Raw genomic sequence first — 10705 nt, 5'->3', positions numbered from 1 at the left:
CTGTAGTTGAATAACAATATTTTTGGGGGGAAAACGTTGTCGCATAAAAAAACTGAGGGAGATTTGACCGTAATTCTGTTTCCAAACTTTGGTATCAGCTCGGTTCTTCCAGTAAATGTTTTTATTTATTTTTAATATCTGTCTAAATTGGTATAAATAAAGTGTAAATCTGTGTAAATAAAGTCAAAGCGTAATTCTGTTACCATGAAATTGCACATAGCATTAAAACTAAGAATTCAGAATAATAATAATAAAAATAATAATTATACGAGTAATTTCTTACCTTGGCAGCCACAACGTCATTCCTTCCTCCTCTTAGTTTAAGCCAGATCTGTCCATCATGTGGCAACACAGCATCCTCCTCTCTCCCGATCATAAAGGTCACCCCAAATATCCTCTCCAGGGAGGGGTGGAAGGACAGTAGGGCTCCGCGTAGCGCGCCGGAACACGCAAACTCATCCTCCACCCGGTCCTCTCCTCCTCCATCACTCCATCCTTCTCGCTCTATTCCAGACATTGGAGAGAGATGGCTCAGGGCAGAGGCCATGGGAATGGGGGTTGTGTCACAACTCACTGAGAGGGTGGGAGAGAGAGATAGAGACAAAGAGACAGACAGAGGGATATGGAAAGAGAGAGAGAGCGAGACACACAGAGAAATAAATGGTCTGTCAATGTATTATATTTCCATATTATATTTCCAATAAAATATTAATAATTTAATATGCCCATGTCAGGCAATGATCTGCCATAGATCTATAGAGAGAAATAGTAATGTTTTTTTTTTTCGTAGGCACTAACTCCGCCATGCCTCGTTGGACAAAGTCTATGGGGGAAATGAATGGCGTTTTTGGATAAACGCTGAAAATAAGGACTGTGGTAACCACAGGCTTTGGAGATCTTATACGTTTTGTTCTAGGAGATCATCTTCATCAGCTAACGTCCCTTTTTGTGAATTTTGAACAATTTATATAATAAAAATAATCACATAAAGGCTTAATAATTCACAGGTCATGTTAGCTGACTGCTATTATTTCATAGAACAAAACGTATAACATCTCCTACGCCTGTGTTAACCTTCTTTTCGGCGTTTTTCCAAAACTCTTTACCCGTTCATCTTACACATAGAGATGGTTGAACGAACGAGATAGGACTACAAGCTGGCGAACTCTATGGGTCGAGCGAGATTTGGAAGGTTTGCCTCGCGAGGACTTCTTAGTAGGAATAATAAACAGGAATTGATAAACATTCTCTAAACCCAATCTCGTCCACAGCTACCAATATTTTTATTTAATTTACGAAGTTAAATGTAGACTTTACATTTAAAATAATATTATCAACAAACTCAACAATTCTCTAAACGGATTCCTCCTTCTCCCAAAGTCGCTCTCTTTCACTGTGGCTCAAAATGTAGATTTCTAATATGCTATTAGAATAATTTGATGCTGCCTTCTGCGAATTTAAAATAATACAGTACAACATTCATAAATACCGTAAGATCAAAAAACGATGTGCCAGACCGACAGTAGACGTTGGTAAAATAAAACGAGATAAAGTGTCAATTGAACAACATTTGAGTTTCTGTCTGAACTTGTGTGGTCTTCAAAAACGAAACAATAGACACAACAACGTAAATGCTAGAGTATCTGCGACATTCATAAAGCCAACTCAACTCCTATCTATTGCCAGTCACATGCACGACTTCAACTTGTTATTATCGGTAAACCGTAAACCGACAGTTAAGTTAAGTTGCATATTCATTATTGATTAAATATCGTTGGTGCTTTAGAATTAGGACTAACGGTTTTACATAAATATGACAGTCAAAGTTACTGAATACTTGTAAAACAAGCACATTAAACCCAAACTCTCGGTGAAGGGTGACACCAGGAAACAAAAATGCGCAGATACACCAGGCTGTACGATCAAAACACAGAGAGTAAATCAAGAGATAAGGGGAATTCCATTTACGTCATGCACGACATAGAACACTTCCCTTTCCATAGATAAGTAGGTGGTTCCGCTGTAAACTAAAATTAACTTCACCCTGTAATTCTTTGCCAACAAATAATCGAATCTAGCATTTCGTGACAGTAATTGTCAGTTGAAGAATCCAAGCCTAAAACCATCATATTAACCATAACCCCTCTTTCGTTATTTCTATAAATTATAATGGGATTGGGGCAGGGGTCAGGGAAGGGGAGAGAAAAAAACATTGGATATTTATATATGGGGACCTTTCTGCGTGGAGAGTTACCCGCGCTGCTTTGTAAGCGGTTCCCTCATGATATGCTCTTATTTATTTAGTTGTGGGGGTTTGGAGTCAGACACATGCTCTGCTGTAAAACATACAGTATAGTTTGAGTGAAGTTGGGTTTCTCTCCCTCTCTGTTCCTCTCTACCAGTTGTGGTGGATATCAAGTGATCTGGAGCAGTGCTTGCAATTAGTTGTTCAGTTCTGTTTTCTATTAGTTTACAATTCTAACCTTGGCTAAAAGGGAATGGGAAAAATATAAAATAAGGAATATGGCATTCTCTCACCCAAGGCTCGCAGGCCTGCTCCTGCCCATGTCAAAGGCCTGCTCATGACCACAGCAAGCTACACAGTGCTGGGTGCGGCCCAGAGATTGGTTCTTGCCACCTGGTCTCAGAGCATTTTATTATTCTGTACGTAAATACTAAACACTCCATTTAGTATGATATGTTACGTTTGTATGGTATGTATTCATTTGAGGATGTCCATCCCCCATTTCGTATGATATGCTACGAATTACAATTTATATTATATGTTACAAATTTGTAAAACGTACAATATGTTACAATTTATAGCTAGGTGGCTAGGTGACTAACGTTAGCTAGGTTAGGGGTTAGGGTTAAGGTTAGGCTTATGTTTAGGAGTTAGGTTTAAGGTTAGGGTTAGGGGAAGGGTTAGCTAAAAGGGTTAAGGTCAGGGTTAGAGGAAAGGTTAGCTAACATGCTAAGTAGTTGCAAAGTAGCTAAAAAGTAGTAAGCAGTTGAAAAGTCACTAATTAGCTAAAGTTGTCTGTGAGGAGATTCGAACTCACAACATTTGGGTTAGGGTTAGGAGTCATGTTTAAGGTCAAATAAAATAAAATAAAATTTTATTTGTCACATACACATGGTTAGCAGATGTTAATGCGAGTGTAGCGAAATGCTTGTGCTTCTAGTTCCGACAATGCAGTAATAACCAACAAGTAATCTAACTAACAATTCCTAAACTACTGTCTTATACACAGTGTAAGGGGATAAAGAATATGTACATAAGGATATATGAATGAGTGATGGTACAGAGCAGCATAGGCAAGATACAGTAGATGGTATCGAGTACAGTATATACATATGAGATGAGTATGTAAACAAAGTGGCATAGTTAAAGTGGCTAGTGATACATGTATTACATAAGGATGAAGTCGATGATATAGAGTACAGTATATACGTATGCATATGAGATGAATAATGTAGGGTAAGTAACATTATATAAGGTAGCATTGTTTAAAGTGGCTAGTGGTATATTTACATAATTTCCCATCAATTCCCATTATTAAAGTGGCTGGAGTTGAGTCAGTGTCAGTGTGTTGGCAGCAGCCACTCAATGTTAGTGGTGGCTGTTTAACAGTCTGATGGCCTTGAGATAGAAGCTGTTTTTCAGTCTCTCGGTCCCAGCTTTGATGCACCTGTACTGACCTCGCCTTCTGGATGATAGCGGGGTGAACAGGCAGTGGCTCGGGTGGTTGATGTCCTTGATGATCTTTATGGCCTTCCTGTAACATCGGGTGGTGTAGGTGTCCTGGAGGGCAGGTAGTTTGCCCCCGGTGATGCGTTGTGCAGACCTCACTACCCTCTGGAGAGCCTTACGGTTGAGGGCGGAGCAGTTGCCGTACCAGGCGGTGATACAGCCCGCCAGGATGCTCTCGATTATGCATCTGTAGAGGTTTGTGAGTGCTTTTGGTGACAAGCCAAATTTCTTCAGCCTCCTGAGGTTGAAGAGGCGCTGCTGCGCCTTCTTCACGATGCTGTCTATGTGAGTGGACCAATTCAGTTTGTCTGTGATGTGTATGCCGAGGAACTTAAAACTTGCTACTCTCTCCACTACTGTTCCATCGATGTGGATAGGAGGGTGTTCCCTCTGCTGTTTCCTGAAGTCCACAATCATCTCCTTAGTTTTGTTGACGTTGAGTGTGAGGTTATTTTCCTGACACCACACTCCTGAGGGCCCTCACCTCCTCCCTGTAGGCCGTCTCGTCGTTGTTGGTAATCAAGCCTACCACTGTTGTGTCGTCCGCAAACTTGATGATTGAGTTGGAGGCGTGCGTGGCCACGCAGTCGTGGGTGAACAGGGAGTACAGGAGAGGGCTCAGAACGCACCCTTGTGGGGCCCCAGTGTTGAGGATCAGCGGGGAGGAGATGTTGTTACCTACCCTCACCACCTGGGGCGGCCCGTCAGGAAGTCCAGTACCCAGTTGCACAGGGCGGGGTCGAGACCCAGGGTCTCGAGCTTGATGACGAGCTTGGAGGGTACTATGGTGTTGAATGCCGAGCTGTAGTCGATGAAAAGCATTCTCACATAGGTATTCCTCTTGTCCAGATGGGTTAGGGCAGTGTGCAGTGTGGTTGAGATTGCATCGTCTGTGGACCTATTTGGGCGGTAAGCAAATTGGAGTGGGTCTAGGGTGTCAGGTAGGGTGGAGGTGATATGGTCCTTGACTAGTCTCTCAAAGCACTTCGTGATGACGGAAGTGAGTGCTACGGGGCGGTAGTCGTTTAGCTCAGTTACCTTAGCTTTCTTGGGAACAGGAACAATGGTGGCCCTCTTGAAGCATGTGGGAACAGCAGACTGGTATAGGGATTGATTGAATATGTCCGTAAACACACCAGCCAGCTGGTCTGCGCATGCTCTGAGGGCGCGCCTGGGGATGCCGTCTGGGCCTGCAGCCTTGCGAGGGTTAACACGTTTAAATGTTTTACTCACCTCGGCTGCAGTGAAGGAGAGACCGCATGTTTCTGTTGCAGGCCGTGTCAGTGGCACTGTATTGTCCTCAAAGCGGGCAAAACATTTATTTAGTCTGCCTGGGAGCAAGACATCCTGGTCCGTGACTGGGCTGGATTTCTTCCTGTAGTCCGTGATTGACTGTAGACCCTGCCACATGCCTCTTGTGTCTGAGCCGTTGAATTGAGATTCTACTTTGTCTCTGTACTGACGCTTAGCTTGTTTGATAGCCTTACGGAGGGAATAGCTGCACTGTTTGTATTCAGTCATGTTACCAGACACCTTGCCCTGATTGAAAGCAGTGGTTCGCGCTTTCAGTTTCACGCGAATGCTGCCATCAATCCAAGGTTTCTGGTTAGGGAATGTTTTAATCGTTGCTATGGGAACGACATCTTCAACGCACGTTCTAATGAACTTGCACACCGAATCAGCGTATTCGTCAATGTTGTTATCTGACGCAATACGAAACATGTCCCAGTCCACGTGATGGAAGCAGTCTTGGAGTGTGGAGTCAGCTTGGTCGGACCAGCGTTGGACAGACCTCAGCGTGGGAGCTTCTTTTTTTTAGTTTTTGTCTGTAGGCAGGTATCAGCAAAATGGAGTCGTGGTCAGCTTTTCCGAAAGGGGGGCGGGGCAGGGCCTTATATGCGTCGCGGAAGTTAGAGTAACAGTGATCCAAGGTTTTTCCACCCCTGGTTGCGCAATCGATATGCTGATAAAATTTAGGGAGTCTTGTTTTCAGATTAGCCTTGTTAAAATCCCCAGCAACAATGAATGCAGCCTCCGGATAAATGGTTTCCAGTTTGCAAAGAGTTAAATAAAGATCGTTCAGAGCCATCGATGTGTCTGCTTGGGGGGGGATATATACGGCTGTGATTATAATCGAAGAGAATTCTCTTGGTAGATAATGCGGTCTACATTTGATTGTGAGGAATTCTAAATCAGGTGAACAGAAGGATTTGAGTTCCTGTATGTTTCTTTCATCGCACCATGCCTCGTTATCCATAAGGCATACACCCCCACCCCTCTTCTTACCAGAAAGGTGTTTGTTTCTGTCGGCGCGATGCGTGGAGAAACCCGTTGGCTGCACCGCTTCGGATAGCGTCTCTCCAGTGAGCCATGTTTCCGTGAAGCACAGAACGTTGCAGTCTCTGATGTCCCTCTGGAATGCTACCCTTGCTCGGATTTCATCAACCTTGTTGTCAAGAGACTGGACATTGGCAAGAAGAATGCTAGGAAGTGGGGCACGATGTGCCCGTCTCCGTAGTCTGACCAGAAGACCGCCTCATTTTCCCTCTTTTTCGGAGTCGTTTTTTTGGGTCGCTGCATGCAATCCATTCCGTTGTCCTGTTTGTAAGGCAGAACACAGGATCCGCGTCGCGAAAAACATATTCTTGGTCGTACTGATGGTGAGTTGACGCTGATCTTATATACAGTAGTTCTTCTCGACTGTATGTAATGAAACCTAAGATGACCTGGGGTACTAATGTAAGAAATAACACAAAAAACTGCATAGTTTCCTAGGAACGCGAAGCGAGGCGGCCATCTCTGTCGGCGCCGGAAGTGACAAGATGCGCCGGAAGTGACAAGATGGTTATGGGAAGGGTTAGCTAACATGCTAAGTAGTTGCAAAAGTAGTAAGTAGTTGAAAAGTTGCTAATTAGCTGAAGTTGTCTCTGATGAGATTTGAAATCTCAAGCTTTGGGTTCCTAGACATTTGAGTTATATGCCTACTCACCCATCCCGACCAACTACACTACTTTCATTTTTGCCTTAATTAACCTCTTTTTCTTTTTTTCTTCCTTTTTTGCCTTAAGTAATCTCTTTTTTGTAGCCATATAAAACGTAACATATTGTACTAATTTGGTTGTGTCGTTTACGTTTACTATGTTACATCTAGTCTATGAGAGCAGGCTGCCACTGGTGGGGGGAGAGTGTTGGAGAGATTTTTCAAATGCTGTGAGGTAATATCATACGTTTTTTTACTGTGTGAGGTGAAGAAAAAATAACTGAGAAACTCAGCTTATTAGTGGTGGTGGCTTAAGACAATAACAAATCAGACATCCAGTTAGCATATTTGTGCTCAGGATCACGCCTTCCAACATGAAGAGGACAGAGAAACCAGATACATGCTCATTAATCACATGGAGCGCTCCTTACAAAATACAATGAAAAATTTGAAAACACTAGTAAATGATGGTATGAAATAAACCAAAACTTGTTTCCCAGAAGTGTAGCAGGTTATGAACTCCGCAAACAAGTAAAGGGGAAAAAGTAGTGTGCAGGGTGTGAAGGAGATCGCAGGTGGAGAGTTACGAAATATGTCTCTAGCCAGATGTCTTGCTTCAGCGTTTCTGATTTATTGTACAATTCAAATGTGGAGATTATCCCAAACTTCCGTTACACCTGCACCAAAACATGGATGGTGCATGGGATGGAAATCTTCCTTTTCATAGTGTTAACTTCGGACATATCCAGTGCTTGACTTGAACTGAAATAGGTGCCTGTACTCATTTTGGGTGCTGGTACTGTTCATATTTATGTGAAGCAGCTCTACAATAGGTTTGAGCTAATATTCTATAAGAAGAACAGGAACTCAAGCAGTAGAAAATTGAATGTGCCGGCACTCAGCTCTGGTGAGCTCATGCCCAAGTCAAGCGCTTTGATTGAAAACTTTTAGCAAACCATAGCAAAGGTTTCACAAATGACTTGTTTTAGCTGTGTATGGTAACAGAGAACAACGTTTCCAATCTGCTATGCTTAATGAGCTCAAACAAAGCAACTGGGTTGGTTAATCTTCCTGCAAGATTCATAAAGGATAGTGCCTGTGTCACTGCTAAAACAATAAGGCATAATATTGTAAACCTTTCTATTAGTGGTGGTAAATTCCCCCAATAATCTCAAAACAGCCAGGGTGGATCCGCTCCACAAGAAAAGCAGTAAAACAGATGTCGGAAACTAAAGGCCTGTATCAATCCTCAGCACAAACTAAAAAAAAACTCCAATCTGGTTTTAGAACAACTCATTCCACTGATACTGGCCATATCAACCTTTTTAACCACATCAAGCAGGAAAGTGAGAATGGGAAATACAGTATACAAGTTGGGCCATGTTAGACTTGCAAAAAGATTTTGACACTGGACAATGCATGTGTCTAAATGATGTACTGTAGCAGTGAATTGGTTTAGGTCTTATCTGACCAACAGAAATGTAACAAAATGCTTTGGAATTAAGAAACATGTAAATATTAGGATGTGCAATGTCAGAGTAGCATTGACTAAAAAACTGTATAATAGAATACAGTATATACATATGAAATGAGTAAAGCAGTATGTAACATTATTATAGTGACTAGTGATCCATTATTAAAGTGACCAGTGATTCCATGTCTATGTTTATAGGCAGCATTCTCTAAGGTCCTGGGTTGAGTAACTGGGTGGTAGCCAGCTAGTGATGGCTATTTAACAGTCTGATGGCCTTGAGATAGATGCTGTTTTTCAGTCTCTCGGCCCCAGCTTTGATGCGCCTATGCTGAGCTCGCCTTCTGGATGGTAGCAGGGTGAACCAACCTTGGCTTGGGTGATTGATGTCCTTGATGATCTTTTTGGCCTTTTTGTGACATCGAGTGCTGTAGGTGTCCTGGAGGGCAGGCAGTGTGCCCCCAGTGATGTGTTGGCCGACCGCACCATCCTCTGGAGAGCCCTGTGGTTGCGGGCGGTGCTGTTGCCGTACAAGGCAGTGATACAGCCCGACAAGATGCTCTCAATTGTGCATCTGTAAAAGTTTGTGAGGGTCTTAGGGGCCAATGTTAATTTCTTCAGCCTCCTGAGGTGAAAAGACACTGTTGCGCCTTCTTCCCCATGCTGTCTGTGTGGGTAGACCATTTCAGATGGTCAGTGACGTATACGCCGAGGAACTTGAAGCTTTTCACCTTCTCCACTGTGGTCCCGTCGATGTGGATAGGGGCGTGGTCCCCCTGGTGTTTCCTGAAGTTCCTTGATCAGCCCTTTCGTTTTGTTGACGTTGAGGGAGAGGTTATTTTCCTGAAACCATTCCGCAAGGTCCCTCACCTCCTCCCTGTAGGCTGTCTCATCATTGGCTGGTAATCAGGCCTATTACAAGTTTGTAATGTTGGTGATGTTCTGTCAGAGGCCAAAGAAATATCCTGTGGAATACTGCAGGGATCAATTTTAGGGTCCTTCTTATTTCTTATATATGTCAATGATATGCTAGATACGGTAAAGTGCAAACTCCTGCTTTATGCTGATGACTCAGCGTTACTGGTATCAGGGAAGGATACGACCTTGAGTAAGGAATTGCCTTATGTAAGAGATTGGTTGACTGAACACAAATTGTCGCTACATGTGAGAATAACTTAATCAATTTTGTTTGGAACAAAACTTAGATTGCTTAGGGCTAACAAGATGAAGGTAAACTGTGCAGAATTTAAACATTTTTAATTGAACCTTTATATGAGTAGGTTGTTTTTTAAGATCAGGGAAATTTGCAATGAATGAGTGTGGCAAGTTGCCTAGTGGTTAGAGTGTTGGGCCAGTAACTGAAAGGTTGCTGGATTGAATCCATGAGCTGACAAGGTAAAAATATGTTGTTCTGCAGCTAACCTGCTGTTTCCTGGTTGGCCATCATTGTAAAATAAGAATTTGTTCTTAACTGACTTGCATGTGACCTTTATTTAACTAGGCAAGTCAGTTAAGAACAATTTCTTATTTACAATGACAGCCTACCCCAGCCAAACCCAGACCACACTGGGCCAATTGTGGGCATCCGATCACGGTCAGATGTGATGCAGTCTGGATTTGAACAATGGACTGCAGTGCCTTAGACCACTGCGCTACTCGAGAGCCAAAACAGTGTAACTTATCTTGGTGTGTCCATAGATAAATCCCTTTCTGGAAACAAGATTGCTGCTAACTGACATTTCTATATTGTAACACTAGATACTTTAATATCAAAGTCAAGAAACTGCTTGTCTCAACCTTGATTCAGTGTCATTATGATTATGCCTGCTCTGCTTGCTATAGTGGGCTATCAAAAAAGCTGAACAAGAGAATGCAGGTCACACAACTTAAGCTCGATCAAATGTTTGACATCTTAAATGATCGTGCCCCAGGTTATATGAAATACCACATTGATATGGTATAACCAGCACAGTTACAATACCAAAGATAGTGTTATGTCTTGTAAAATCCCAAGAGTAAACAGTACTGTGAGGTGCACGTTTTGTCTTTACAGGCATTTGTCTCCCCTTGGAGATCAAGGAAAGAAATAGTAGAAACTGCTTTAATAGCAGTTTTCATTTGGAGGTCGCCCCCTTGTGCCCCCTACTGCTGGTCAGGTGTATATATTTTTTAAACATTTTATTTCACCTTTATGTAACCAGGTAGGCCAGTTGAGAACAAGTTCTCATTTACAACTGCGACCTGGCCAAGATAAAGCAAAGCAGTGCGACACAGACAACAACACAGAGTTACACATGGAATAAACAAAAGTACAGTCAATAACACAATATAAAAAAATCTTTATACAGAGTGTGCAAATGAGGTAATATTAGGGAGGTAAGGCAATACATAGGCCGTAGTGGCGAAGTAATTACAATGTAGCAATTTAACACTGGAGTGATAGATGTGCAGAAGATGAATGTGCAAGTAGAGATACTGAGGTGCAAAGGAGCAAAAAAAA

The 10705-nt window shown here is 42.5% G+C and overlaps 1 protein-coding gene across 1 annotated transcript in view; it reads right to left on the bottom strand.

Annotated features, from left to right (window-relative positions):
• LOC135516147 (NEDD4-binding protein 1-like) overlaps positions 1 to 1610 on the bottom strand; it is a 20197-nt gene extending 18587 nt beyond the window's left edge. The window contains 2 exon segments of the mRNA XM_064940216.1: positions 284 to 573; positions 1490 to 1610. Of these exon segments, the coding sequence (XP_064796288.1) occupies positions 284 to 547 (264 nt within the window). The 5' untranslated portion in view covers positions 548 to 573; positions 1490 to 1610.
• Positions 1611 to 10705: the final 9095 nt, after the last annotated feature.

Source organism: Oncorhynchus masou, chromosome 27 (assembly GCF_036934945.1).
Source record: "Oncorhynchus masou masou isolate Uvic2021 chromosome 27, UVic_Omas_1.1, whole genome shotgun sequence".
In the NCBI taxonomy this organism is placed as follows: domain Eukaryota; kingdom Metazoa; phylum Chordata; class Actinopteri; order Salmoniformes; family Salmonidae; genus Oncorhynchus; species Oncorhynchus masou.
Note: the sequence above shows the minus strand (reverse complement) of the source record. Positions and strands in the feature narration are given on the sequence as shown.